The following is a 15,260-nucleotide window of genomic DNA, read 5'->3' on the forward strand; positions in this document are numbered from 1 at the left end:
TCTGGTCTTGAGGGGGAGTGCCAGTACAGAGCTTCCAAAACCCTTGCAATTTCCTGAGTGATAGGAGTATCTTTGTTACGCTAATGAGTGGATCTTGGGGGGTGTGTGTGTGTGTGTGTTGTGGGGCTAGCCGGCTGCAGGATGAGGGCTGGTCACCAGGAAACTACATAATTAGAGGGCTAAAACTTTCAGCCACCTGACCTCCAGGAAGAGGAAGGGGACTGGAACTCAGTCACAGAGCCAGTGATTTGTGCCTATGTAATAAAACCCTGATATAAAGTTCAGGACAGGGGCTGGCTTGGTGGCACAGTGGTTAAGTGTGCACGTTCCACTTCTCGGTGGCCCGGGGTTCGCTGGTTCGGATCCCGGGTGTGGACATGGCACCACTTGGCATGCTATGCTGTGGTAGGCATCCCACGTGTAAAGTAGAGGAAGATGGGCACAGATGTTAGCTCAGGGCCAGTCTTCCTCAGCAAAAAGAGGAGGATTGGCAGTAGTTAGCTCAGGGCTAATCTTCCTCAAAAAAAAAATTAATTAAAAGAATAATAAATAAATAAAGAGTCCAGGACAGCAAAGCCTGGGGAAGCTTCCTGATTGGTGAGCACAGTGGCAGCTGGGAGGATGATGTGCCTGGATTTCACAGGAGACGGCATGGAAACTGTGCCTCCTCACTTTCCCCCAGACCTCTCATTTTTCCTAGACCTTGCTCTGTGCTTCTCTTCCATTTGTCTGTTCCCAAGTTGTATCCTTTACAATAAAGTTGTAATTGAAAGTAAAGCATTTTAACGAGTTCAGTGAGTCATTCTAGCAAATTATCAAACCTAAAGGGGGACTGGTAGGAACCCCCAAATTTGCAGCCAAGTCAGACAGAAGTATGGGTATCCTGGGGTCCCTGCTTGCGGTTGGGCAGTCTAGTTGGGGATCTTGTCCTTTACCTTGTGGGACTTGACACTAACTCTGGGTACTCAGTGTCAGAATTGAACTGAACTGTAGGACACCTGGTTGGTGTCAGAGAACTGTTGTTAGAATGTAGGCATATTTCATTATATTTTTTGACTTTTTGAATTGTAGTAAAATAAACATAATATAAAATTTACCCTTTTAACCATTTTTCTTTTTAAACTTTTTATTGAAATATAACATAATATAGAAAACATATATAAACTTGTAGGTACAACTTATAAGTAAACTGCTCAATAGTATTTCACAAACAGAACACACCCTCATACCCAGCATCTGGATGAAGAACAGAATATTACAACACTCCAGAAAAGAAAAGGAGTATGTTGAAAAGACAGGAACACTTGCATAATCAAAACCTGGATATATTAATTAAAATGGAGGTGAGAGAAGTAACCAGTTTCTCATGCATATGCATATATCCATTCACCAGTATACCATTTCCAAAAAACGGCGTCGCGGAAGACTTTCTAAGGAGTATTTGTGTTAATGTTAAAAAGCTTTTGTGGTAATAATAATTTGGGGACATACTGAATTAAGGCTAGTCAAACAGGTTTGTCATTTAAGGAGATTTTCACAAATTCAGACTCCAGGGCCTAGCGCCTGAACATTCTCAAGCCAGAAGATGAATGAGGATTTCTTGCCGATTCTAGATATATTTCTAAAATTATGGTAAAATATATAGAAAATTTACCATTTTAACCATTTTTAAGCGTACAGTTCAGTGGCATAAAGGACATTCACAATGCTGTGCAAGCAGCCCCTCTCTCCACTCCCAGAAGTCGTTCATCCCAAACAGGAATCCCGAACTTGTGAGACGCTGGCTCCTCGTGTGCCGCTCCCCCCAGCCCCTGGCAACCACTGTTCTTTCTGCCTCAGTGAACTTGCCTGATCTAGGTCCCTCATCTAAGTGGAATCATACAATATCTGACCTTTTGTGTTTGGCTTATTTCACTTAGCATAATATTTTCAAGGTTCATCCATTTTGTAGCATGTGTCAGAATTTCATTCCTTTTTGAGGCTGAATAACATTCCACTGTATGTGTATAATGCTTTGTTTATCCATTCATCTGTTGACAGATATCTTTTTTGTCCACCTTTTTACTGCTGCAAATAACACTGCTATGAACATTGGTGTACAAGTACATGTATCGTTATATATTTTCATAAATTCATCCTCACGTATTTTTGTTGTATAACTAAACTTTTGGAGCACTTTATGATTTAGAGGTGAAATAGAAATTAATGATAGCAACATGTTAAAGAGTCCAATGTTTTATTATCAGCATTAATATTTATTCCTGCTGAAAGATTCAGGGATAAAATAACGGGTAAAACACAGGAATGTAAGCAACATACACAGGTGGATCATAAATATATAGGCCTATTTTGCTAATTATTGGACTAAAAAATATAAAAGATGAAATTATGTCAATGATTTTGTGCTTAGTCTTTCTGAATATACTTTTAGTATTAAATATACAGTAAGTGCTTATACTTAAAGATTTTGCCTTTTTCTTTAGCAACGAAAACATGCTTATCCTTGGTTAATCAGAATTAGCCTCAAAAGGTAGACCTTCTTAAAGGTGCGTACGTTAGTGCTTCAGACCTGTATTCTGACTGGACTGGTTACTTGATGATCGTTCTCGTTCTTTAGCAACTTCCATCTCAATTTTGGCTTTGATCTTCTCCCAGTCTATCTGGAGCTGCAATCAAAGAAAGGAAGAAACATGCGTATATAGTATAGGACATTTCTATTTAGCCCAAGGTAAACAAGAGTAAACAAAAATAGACTGTATGACTCCCAAAACATTAGAGAAAAAGACATTAAAGCAAAGTTAAGAATCAATCCTCAAAAAAAAAAAAAAATAGGTTTAAGAATAAGATCAAATAGAACAATTATCACAATAGAAAGCAAAGACTCTCACTGTGATTCAAAAGACCAAAATCTAGTTGTAGCAATTTTATAAAAGGCACAGCTAAACAGCGCCTCCGGGACAGAGGAGAGAAGGTGGGCTGCTCTCCTCCAAAAAGAGGGAAATGCACGGGGCTCTGGCCACCACGCCATGTTTCACATGGGTCAGCTCCAGACCGCTTATTTACCGAGATTCCCATCAGACGCCTAGCTACGAGGAAAGATAGGGAGCCTTTCCTCCCCCTGAGCATATTCTGCAAAAGCAACCCCTGTGCAACAACTCTCAAAGTAACATAAAGACATGGTGGTGGTGAAGACAACGATGAAAAAATATTTGAGGAAGCAGCTGGAAAGCAAAGCTGGGAGACACATAAAAAGAATAACTGAAAAGTGATATCATTTTTATCCGTCTGCTTCCTTTTGACCCATGACGCAGCTCCTCTGCCCCTGCCAGTCTAGCCCTGCCCCTTCCCTAAGCTCGTTAGACTTGTGTTAGAAATGGACTCTGCCCCGAGGTCTATGAAAAATTCCCTTAGGAAAAAGCATTCTACTGTTTAAAATAATTTGGAGTTCACGCACTTAGGAATCTATGTCCTCTCAGGCAAAACAGGGCAAAAATTGGGTCCTAGATTAAACTAACTCTGATTTACTATGTAATAAACCCAAACTCCTGAGACTGAGGCAAAAGGGAATCGCTTCTACCTCCAGGGAGGGGAGTGGAGTGGAGTAAGTGGGAATAAACCAGACTGAGGTACGACTTGCTGCTTGAACAGACTCATCTTAAGTAACTGAGAGATTAATTTAACCTTAACAGGACTTCATGCCTCTTTTATTTTGTGTTGGAAGCTGATGAAATTAAGTATTTGGTTCTTTTTTATTCTAATATCCTTTATGTAAATCTCTATGAAGTAATTTGTGGATATTTTTGGTCACTTTTTAAAAAATAATAATTCCATATACTTGTCTAAAATATATGAGATGAACGAATTAAAAGACTCCCTCTTACTCATAGAAGATGAATGTCTGTGCTAAAATGCAAGTGACAGCTCAGTGAAAGGCAGAGCAAACATTAGATTATTTGGAAGACTCATTTTTCAATCAGGCCAGAACTTCATATTTTTTAAATGGCAAAACAGTCAGTTCTATGTCTAACAAAACATTTGCAAAGAGAAAGACAAAACCTGATGAACGCCTTGGCCTTCTTCCAGCCTTAAATTGACTTACGCATGTTTCTCGAATCAATCACAATAAACCATATATTAACGGTACACTGACTGAACAACTGTTGCTCCGTTGCAGCAGAAGTCCATCAAGTGGACTGATGACATCTATATTACTTACCTGTAGTATAACTGAGGGTCTCAGGGGACAGCTATTCCACCGAGAATAAATGTTTCACTTTCACTTTGGCATTTATCCAGTTTTAGAACAATATTCTACTGATAATTTAGTCATTGTAATAGAGTACTTTCAGTTGTGGGTTTTCCATAAGGATGTACTCAAGCTGTCAAGTGACTTCTACCCTAAAACACATCCTTTCTACTAGAGGGAGTGTCAGTACTATTTGCTACATCTTATTTTAGTTCCTGGTAAATTCTTATTCACACAGAAGTAATTTCAAAATCATACCAAATGGCTCTCCATCCTCTGCCCCATCTCGCTTATTCTCAGCTGGAATCAGCTTCCTACTTTACAGAGGATACCGTGGCCATCAGGCATGAATTCACTTGATTTCCTTCCTCACACAAAGTTACCTACATCTGTGCCATCCTTGTCTCTTTCCTTTCTGTCTCAGGACAACTTCTTCACATGAAGTCCTCGATTCCATCTTCTTTGACTCCTCTAGAATATACGCCTTCAATTATGATTTACATATTCAATTTCCTCTCTTCACTGGCTGCTCCTCATCATCCTTCCCTCTCTATTCTGTCTCCCTGCAAGCTACCGCCCTCATTCTTCTCATTCCTGACTCTCATTCTCTCCCCAGGCCCCTGTAATGTGTCTGTGTTCCCACTATACTTCATAAACGTCTCACTAACACCACCAGCAAGTGTTTTCATTCCTCAACCCACATACCTTCTCTATACGATGCAATTACTCATTCAACAAATATGTAGTGTTACCATACGCCAAGGATTGTTCTAGGTGCATGGATTAAGCAATAAACAAAAAGACAGAAGTCCCCGTCTTCATAGAGAGATAAACAAAGACAAATAATAGTGGAAGACATATATATATAATGTCAGAATATATATATGATAGATAATGACATGATAATGATAATTATATATATATTATGTCAGAAGTGGGAAGAGTTTTGGAACCAAGGAAGGAAGAGAGTGAGTGCCAGGGGTGAAGATGGAGGTGGGTGGGCGTTGTATTTCAAATATCGTGATCAGAGAAGGCCTCCCTGGGAAGTTGACTTGAAGTGAAGCGTTTTGTGCGAATAGTAAAGGAGACTCGCGGTGAAAGACTCATAGTAGGGAAGAACTGGTTTTTTCCCTACACAGTAGGGGAAAGACTGAGTTTTTCTAATGATATGGTCAACGGCTACTGCTGGCTTTAAGTAGGAGCTGTAGGTGCCTTCTTCCTACTTTCTTTCCTCTTCCCAAGGTTCCTCTACTTTATCCTGCCCCCTAGGATGCAGCAGGACATTCCACTGTATTCTATCCGCAAGGAGGAGAATCCCACACAGTCTATAGGTTCCACAAAGACAGAAGCCACATCTGATTCAACACCCAGCGTAGTACCTGGCCCAGAGTGAGCACTCATAGATATTTTCTGAATGAATAAAAGGCTAAGGAAATCAACTGGTTCACAGAGCTGGGAGCAAGGTTGGCCCTACTTTGGGATTACAAGTCTCTTGGATCTACATGGCTAGAGGTGAACTCTCTTTCTGCAGTCTGAGCAAATATCTGAGCAGGTGGCCACAATCAGTTCTGCTTTAGGCACTTGGGCAAACTCTCTTGTTCTGGCTCTCCTTGTGAGTTGATATGTAATGGAATGCCTTTATTCTAACTGAATTGACAAAATGTGAGATTCTGGTAGAAATTTGAGAGGCAAAGTGTTAGCCTTCTTTGGTTCTAGCTGGTGAAGTTTACCAAGGCTAGGCCCCTCTTGAGGTGCAACCAAGCTCCCTAATTCTGCAAAGAGACAAAGTATCTATTTCTGGCCAATGCCCTTTGTGTTTATATATCTCCCCTGGAGCAGAGGGGGAAGCTGATAGAAGACAAAATTCAGGAGCTAAAAGCGTTTATCCCAGCCATTTATATTGTTTATCTAAAAATATCAATTAGTACCCAAACTTAACACAAATTGAATATGATGAAAACAGACTGGAGTTAATCAAAACTTGGCTGTAAGATTGCAGAAAAAAAATTTATTAATATAATTATATAGTCAAAATAAGGCTACAACATCAAAAGCGAAAAAGTAATTTTTTTCAGAGATTATGGTACAAATTATTCAAATTTTATCTCATTAAGATGACTATTATATTTACTTACAAAACATATACATTATTATAAAATACTGTATAATACTTACGCCTTCCGCATACTGCACGTATCGTTTATTAGTTTCCTGTTTACCAAATGTCTCCAAAAACTTTTGACGGTAAGCAAGAACTGTATCAACATGTGTTTTGTATTTTACAGCCAATTCAAGTGCCCTATAATGAGAAATGAAACAGATTATCAGCATTGCTTAGATTAGCCTTTATGGGCAGTCGAGTTTTGGGGTGAGAGGAGGGACAAGTGGTCCAGGTTGTTCCCTGCACTCACCCCTCAGCATGGAACATCAGGCCCCACCTCATCCATCTCGCCAAGTCCTATTTACACTGCAAGGTACAGATGAAACACAATCTCTTCTCCCTCACCAGCTCCCCTTGTAGAAATAAATGACTGTGCTCCATAACATTTTATACATACTAGTATTAAAGCACTGGTTACAGTATATTATAATTATTATATTTATGAGTCTGTTTCCTCCACTAACCTATACATTTACTGAAGGGAGATCTGGGTTTCCTCTCTCTTTGGTGAGTACTACACAGTATATATATCGTAAATGTTCACTGAAAAATTCATTGAAATCATAATGAAATTCAAGTGAATGAACTTACCCCCATGGTAAGTGGTTCAACTATCTTAATCATTTTTCTAAGGCTGCAGCAAATTTATTCTGTTCAATACTCAAATACTGATATCTTTTATTATTTTTAAGGTAATATTTTATTTAAATAGATGAGAACTAAACGAATTGCTGAAATCAGTAGTACAAGCAAAGACACAAAATCTACATATTGATAATTTGGAGGGAAATTAAAGGATTAATCCTCAGTTCCAGGCCTATTTTTGTATGTAGGATTTGGACAGCATCTCAGCCTGTAATCCTGGGCATAACTCACATTAGTTGAGTCAGGAGCAATCCAGTAGCGTATAGCTCTCCTACACTGTCCTCTGTCATCTTGTTTCAAAGTATGGGAAACGGCCATCATTATAGTCAAGTACAGTATTTCTCAAGTTCTCTTGCTTTCTAATATGACATACAACTTCTGAATAGGCCAGTCATGATTTATCAGAGCCAGCTATTATAAATCTGTTGTTTTAGACAAGACTGATTACTGACTAGATTTTTGCAACATATGACTCTTCAGAAGGAAAATCTGTTTCCTTCTTAGCATGCTTTGTTTTGACCTAAAGTCACTTTAAAAAGTATTTTAGATATGCTCTGTGTCTTAATTGACAATTGATAGACAATTGAGAGAGAGATTACAGACTTAAAATGAAAAATAAATGAATTAAGTCACATATTATACAAATTATATTGCCAAAATTCAGCAGTGATTTCTTATAAAAAATATATACATATAAACCATATTGCCAAATCTAAGGGCCAGTATTTGCTACCCATCACAAATGCCCCACAAGTTTCCCTCATTCCTCTGTGACTTTAAGTCTTTCAGAGAAAAAGAGGATACACAGAAAAGAATATAGAGGTACTGGAATACAGAGGAACAAAAGTGGAAGAAAAGAGAAGGCAGAAAACAATTCACAGAGGCTCCAAAGATGAGAAATAGAAGTAAAGATGCCTTAATCCTTCTAACCCTTTTGCCTATCGCCCCCTACGTGTCCCTAAGGTTCTGCTTCCATGGTGCACGTGTGAGTGGACACTCCTGTGAAATATTCTTTGGCACCTTAGAAATTCCATTTCCCATTCTTTCTTTATGATTGTATGTGATGGGGGAAGGAGTTCTTGAGTGCTAAAACTAGAGGTAGTCTCAGTGGGGAGTACATACGCATGTATTCTCAGTTGGGGCTTTTCGAAAATTCCAAAGAGATATTTTGTTATGGAACGTCAAAGGATTGTATAATATAGAGAGAAATTATATAGAAAGGATAGAATATGATGTCTAATACTGCATTTAGATACTGGATACTAAGTATCATCTATCACTACAGTCATTATTATCAAATATGTATTCATTATCTGATTGAAGAGCAATGGCTAAGGGTAAACATTCAAATGATATGCACTATTTTAAATGTTCTCTTGAACCACATACTGGCTAAGAAATATCTCCTTACCACAGTGAGGAGGGAATTCACTCCAGATTGTGTAAGGGTTATGGGAACAGTATGTCTTTAGCTTTAAAAGGGCTATTTGGCAACCAAACAAATGTGACACTGGAATAAATCCATGTACCTTCTCTGATTTAAATAGAAACAAGTTATATACAAAGATGCTATAACTTCAAAATATGATTTTTTACATAACTTGAATGAAGCAAAATCACTTTATATAACTGGCAGAAGTAGAGAAATTATTTTTATTAATACTTACATAAAGGATCAATATGTATACCTGGAGTTTCTAGTTTCTACCTCTTTTAATTCCAGTTTTTGAGAACAGACTACCACCAAATGCCCAAGTGAACGCCAAGCAGATAACTCACTTACCTACAGGTCTCCAAGGGCTGCATCTTAGTAGGTTGCAGGCAATTTTCAAATTCAAATATGAATGACAGAAGCACAAACCAGCAAGACTGTGCTTCTCAAACGGAATAACACGTCAACAAAATAAAATCTGTTCTCTTCTAAAGGATTTAAACGAGTATTGAAATTCAGGGATCTTAAAAGCAATCTAATATATTTTTCATCCAATACTTAAATTTTATCCTTCTAGAATTCTAGAATATCACCATAATTAATTAATGGATCTGGGCAATGATCATCAACGGCTGCTAACATCACAAAAAGATAGACAACCAGTCATTATGGAAATATAGACAACAATACCTCAGAGGGAGCCTTACCAAAAGGAAAAAAAAAAAGTTAAGCCTAGGGGCCGGCCTTGTGGCTGAGTGGTTAAGTTCACGAGCTCCACTGCAGGGGCCCAGGGTTTCGCTGGTTTGGATCCTGAGTGTGGATGTGGCACCGCTCATCAGGCCATGCTGAGGTGGCATCCCATGTGCCACAACTAGAAGGACCCACAACTAAAATATACAACTAGGTACAAGGGGGATTTGGGGAGAAAAAGCAGAAAGAAAAGAAGAAGGTTGGCAACAGTTGTTAGCTCAGATGCCAATCTTTAAACAAAAAAAAATTTAAGCCTAAATCTAATCAGGTTTCTAGATTCAACACCAATTTATAGCTAATTCAAGGGGCAGAGGGACATGTTAAATGACACCACAAAGATGCAAGCACCAAAGTCCAGCCTATTGGAAATCCTATAGGCAGTTTCTGCAATGGGAAAATTGCAAGAAAACACAAAAAGAAAAGGACACTATAGATTAAAAAAAAACTTAAGAACATATCAACCAATCACAATGTATGGATCTTTTTTGGATCCTCAAACAAAGCAAAACATTTATGAGACAATCAGAGAAATAAGAACACAAGAGAATTATTGTTAACTTTTTAAAGTGTGACTATGGTATTGTGGCTAGATTTTAAAAAAACTTTGAGATACATACCGAAATATTTACAGGTAAAATGATATGATGACTGAGATCTGCTTTAAAAACTGGCAGGGGAGGGGTGGAGGAGGGGTAGAGATTATACATAACTGTTGAAGCTGAGTGATGGTACATGGGGATTCATTACACTATTCTCTCTACTTTTGTATATGTTTGAAATTTTCCATAATAAACAGTTTTTAAATTCCCATCTTTCTGTGCCCTCCTGATCTTCTCTGATGAATTCTCCTCTTAAACTAGACCATTAAATGTTGGATTCCAGGAGACATCTGCCTGTTGCACTCCCTCTGCCTTTTCATTCTTTAAATCCTCGTAGGTCATCTTAGCCATCCTCACAGCCTCAACTACTCCTAGAGCCTGGTAATTCCCTCAGTGGCTTCCCTCAGCGTCTAGGACCTTTCCTGGTTTCACACCTGTACATCCCACTCCCTGCTGGACTTCATGAAGTGGACAGATAAAGGCAATGAAAATTCAACAAATCCAAATTGTCAGACAGCTTAATCACCATCCCACCCCTCCCACATACAAAAAATCTACCACCAAGTAGAGCTTCGGTCTACACAGATACCAAATGTGCCGACACAGACACTCAAGCCCTGCCAGCCTTTCCTGGAATGTGCACAACACTCAAAGTTAAGAAAAGGAAAAACACTATTTGATAATATAAGCCAGTTCTGCAAGTATTAATTTATGAGAATAATTACATACTCACTCCTAGAAAAAAAGGGAAATACATGTGAAGAAAATATACAATCTTTTTAAAAAGACCATTGTCTATATAGATAGGCATGCAAGACGTCTAGCAATTAACTAATTAATCGATCACATAATTTTATCATTCATCCTATGTTTGAATATGTTCGCAGACGGGGATTATTCTACTCTCTAAGCAGGTCGTTCTTTGGATTATGCTGTCATATGTTGATTCTTATATTGGATCCAACTATCTATCCATGTTACTTCTACATTTTTATCTTAGCCACACCATTTAGAACCAGAATTGTCATCACAGAACTTTGTCCATTTTGTTCACTGCTGTATCCCCAGTGCCTCAAACCTGGCACAAAAGAGACACTCAAAAAATATTTAAAATACGAATAATAGCTATCATTTAGTGAAGGCTTACTCTGTGTCAGGCAGTATGCTAAGAGATTTCCACACACCATTTCATTTAATCCTGCCATAAACATGAGGCTTTTGTTATTATCACTATTTTAAATGTAACAACTGAGGCTTATAGAGCCTTAGTAACCTGTCCAAGATTACAGACCTGGTTAAGTGCAGAACCAGAAATCAAACCCAGGTCTGATTCCAAAGCCCGCATTCCTCTTTTTTTTACCTATTAAAGTCACTTTGGTTTATAACATTATATAAATTGCAGTTGTACATCATTGTATTTCAACTTCTATATAGACTGCACCGTGTTCACCACCGAAAGTCTAGTTTTTATCCATCATCATACACATGCACCCCTTTACTCCTTTCACCCTCCCCCAACCCTTTTCTCTTCTAGTAACCACTAACCTGTTCTCCTTACCCATGAGTTTATTTTCCACATAGGAGTGAAGTCATATGGTAGTTGTCTTTCTCTGTATGACTTATTTCGCTTAGTGTAATACCCTCAAGGTCCATCCATGTTGTCACAAATGACATGATGTCTTTTTTTATGGCTGAGTAGTATTCTGTTGTGTATATATACCACATCTTCTTTATCCATTCATCCATTGATGGGCACTTAGGTTGCTTCCAAGTCTTGGCTATTGTGAATAATGCTGCAATGAACACAGGGGTGCATATATCTTTTTGAATTAGTGTTTGCATGTTCTTTGGATAAATACCCAGCAGCGGAATAGCTGGATGATATGGTAGTTCTATTCTTAATTTTTTGAGGAATCTCCATACTGTTTTCCACAGTGGCTGCACCAATTTATATTCCAGCAGTGTATGAGAGTTCCCCTTTCTCCACATCCTCTCCAACACTTGTTATTTCCGTCTGGTTAATTATAGCCATTTTCTATACGTGTGTATGTGTGTAATATCTCATTGTAGTTTTGATTTGTATTACCCTAATAATTTGTGATGTTGAACATCTTTTCATGTGCCTGTTGGCCATCTGCATATCTTCTTTGGAAAAATGTGTGTTCATATTCTTTGCTCATTTTTTGATTGAGTTGTTTAGCTTTATGAAATCTTTACATATTTTGGATATTAACCCCTTATTGGATATATGATTTGCAATATCTTCTCCAAGTTGGTGGGTTGTCCAGTCATTTTGTTGATGGCTTCCTTTGCCATGCAGACTTTTAGTTTGATGTAGTCCCATTTGTTTATTTTTTCTTTTGTTTCCTTTGCCTGAGGGAATATGACATTCAAAAAGATACTGCTACAACCTATGTCAAAGAGTATAGCCTACGTTTTCTTCCAGGAGTTTTATGGACTCAGATCTTACATTCAAGTCTTTAATCTCTTTTGAGTTAATTTTTGTGTATGGTGTAAAATAATGGTTTACTTTCATTCTTTTGCATGTGGCTGTCCAGTTTTCCCATCACCATTTCTTGAAGAGACTTTCCTTTCTCCACTGTATGTTCTTGGCTCCTTTGTCAGAGATTAGCTGTCCATAGATGTGTGGGTTTATTTCTGGGCTCTCAATTCTGTTCCATTGACCTGTGTGTCTGTTTTTCTAACAGTACCATGCTGTTTTGATTACTATAGCTTTGTAGTATATTTTGAAATCAGGGAGTGTGATACCTTCAGCTTTGTTCTTTTTTTCTCAAGATTGCTTTGGCTATTTGGGGTCTTTTGTTGTTCCATATAAATTTTAGGATTCTTTGTTCTATTTCCATGAAAAATGTAATTGGGGCTTTGATAGAGATTGCATTGAATCTGTAGATTGCTTTAGGACACTTTAAGTTAATTCTTCCAATTTATGAGCATGGAATCTCTCTCCATTTCTTTGTCTTCTTCGATTTCTTTCAACAATGTTTTATAATTTTCAATGTATAAGTCTTTCACTTCCTTGGTTCAATTTATTCCTAGTTATTTTATTCTTTTTGCTGTGATTATAAGTGGGATTATATTCTTCATTTCTCTTTCTGCTAGTTCCTTATTAGTGTATAGAAATGCAACTGATATTTGTGTGTTGATTTTGTACCCTGCAACTTTACTGTGTTTGTTATTTATTTCTAATAGTCTTTTTGTGGATTCTTTAGGGGGTTCTATATATAGACTCATGTCATCTGCAAATAGTGACAATTTTACTTCTTCCTTTCCACTTTGGATCCCTTTTATTTCTTTTACTTGCCTAATTGCTCTGGCTAAAACTTCCAATACTATGTTAAGTAAGAGTGGCAAAAGTGGGCATCCTTGTCTGGTTCCTGTTCTTAGAGGGATAGCTTTCAGGTTTTACCATTGAGTATGATGTTAGCTGTGTGTTTCTCATATATGGCCTTTATTATGTTGAGGTATTTTTCTTCTATACCTATTTTATTTAGAGTTTTTATCATAAATGGATGCTGTATCTTGTCGAATGCTTTCTCTGCATCTATTGAGATAATCAGGTGATTTTTATTCTTCATTTTGTTACTGTGGTGTATCACGCTGATTGATTTGAGGATGTTGAACCATCCCTGCATCCCTGGAATAAATCCCACTTGATCATGGTGTATGATCCTTTTAATGCATTGCTGTATTTGATTTCCTAATATTTTGTTGAGGGTTTTTGCATTGATGTTCATCAGTGATATTGGCTGTAATTTCTTTTTTTCTGTTGCCCCCGTCTGGTTTTGGTATCAGGGTAACGTTGGCCTCACAGAACGAGTTAGGAAGCATCCCCTCCTCTTTAAGTTTTTGGAAGAGTTTGAGAAGGATCGGTATTAAAATTTCTTTGAATGTTTGATAGAATTCACCGGGGAAGCTGTCTGCTCCTGGACTTTTGTTTGGGAGGTTTTCAATTACTGTTTTGATCTCCTTACTACTGATCTGTCCAGATTCTCTATGTCTTCTTGATTCAGTTTTGGAAGGTTGTATAATTTGAAGAATTTATCCATTTCTTCTAGATTATCCAATTTGTTGGCATATATCTGTTCACAGTATTCTCTTATAATCCTTCATATTTCTGTCATATCTGTTGCAATTTCTTCTCTTTCATTTCTGATTTTATTTATTTGAGCCCTCTGTCGTTGTTCTTAGTGAATCTATCTAGAGGTCTGTCAATTTTGTTTATCTTTTCAAAGAACGAATTCTTAGTTTCATTGATCCTTTCTATTGTCTTTTTAGTCTCTATTTCATTTATTTTTGCACTGATTTTTATTATTTCCTCCCCTGTACTGACTTTGGGCTTCATTTGCTCTTCTTTTTCTAGTTCTTTTAGGTATAGTGTTAGATTGCTTATTTGATATTTTTCTTGTTTCTTAAGATAGGCCTGTATTGCTATATATTTCCCGTTTAGTCCTGATTTTGCTGCATCCCATAAGTTTCGGTACGTTGTGTTTTCATTTTCATTTGTCTCCAGGCGTTTTTTGATTTCTTGCTTTATTTCTTCATTGATCCAATAGTTGTTGAGTAGCATGTTGTTTAGTCTCCACATATTTGTTACTTTTCCAGCTCTCTTCTTGTAGTTGATTTCTACCATTGTGGTAGGAAAAGATGCTTGATATGATTTCAATCTTATTAAATTTATTGAGACTTGTTTTGTTTCCCAACATATGGTCTATCTTTGGGAATGTTCCATGTTAAGAAGAATGAGTATTTTGCTACTTTGGGATGGAATGTTATATACATACCTATTAAGTTCACCTGCTCCAGTGTTTCCTTTGAGCCCAATGTCTCCTTGTTGACTTTCTGTCTGGATGATCTATGCATTGATGTAAGTGGGGTGTTAAAGTCCCCTGCTATTACTGTGTTGCTGTCAGTTTCCCCCTTTAGGTCTATTAATAGTTGCTTTATATACTTTGGTGCTTCTATGTTAGGTGCACATATTGACAAGTGTTATGTCTTCTTGGGCGAATGTCCCTTTTATCATTATATAATGTCCACTTTTGTCTCATTATCTTTTTTGGGCTTGAAGTCTATTTTGTCTGATATAAGTATGGCTACATCCACTTTCTTTTGGTTGCCATTTACTTAGAGTATCATCTTCCATCCCTTCACTCTGAGCCTGTTTGTCTTTAGAGCTGAGATGGGGCTCCTGGAGGCAGCATATTGTTGGGTCTTGTTTTTCAATACATCCAGCTACTCTGTCTTTTGATTGGGCAGTTCAATCCATTTATGTTTACATTGATTTTTGATATATGAGACCTTAATACTGTTATTTTATCTTTTGTTTTCGGTTTTTCTATATTCCCATTGTTTCTTTTTCCTTGTATTTCTGTCTGCCATTTCAGTTTGTTGGTTTTCTGTGATGCATTT

At 37.5% G+C, this 15,260-nt stretch overlaps 1 protein-coding gene across 2 annotated transcripts in view; it reads right to left on the reverse strand.

Moving 5' to 3' along the window:
- Positions 1 to 1,114: 1,114 nt before the first annotated feature.
- IFT80 (intraflagellar transport 80) overlaps positions 1,115 to 15,260 on the reverse strand; it is a 139,945-nt gene continuing 125,799 nt past the window's right edge. Inside the window, exons 17-18 of one of the 2 annotated variants that reach the window (XM_046658102.1) lie at positions 6,422 to 6,545; positions 1,115 to 2,666 (exon numbers count right to left, since the gene is read on the reverse strand). In XM_046658102.1, coding sequence (XP_046514058.1) covers positions 2,556 to 2,666; positions 6,422 to 6,545 — 235 coding nt within the window. In that variant the 3' untranslated portion in view covers positions 1,115 to 2,555. The remainder of the gene's footprint in view (positions 2,667 to 6,421; positions 6,546 to 15,260) is intronic. The other variant, XM_046658100.1, reaches the window with a different exon arrangement.

The sequence above is a fragment of the Equus quagga genome, chromosome 4 (genome assembly GCF_021613505.1).
Source record: "Equus quagga isolate Etosha38 chromosome 4, UCLA_HA_Equagga_1.0, whole genome shotgun sequence".
Taxonomy (NCBI): domain Eukaryota; kingdom Metazoa; phylum Chordata; class Mammalia; order Perissodactyla; family Equidae; genus Equus; species Equus quagga.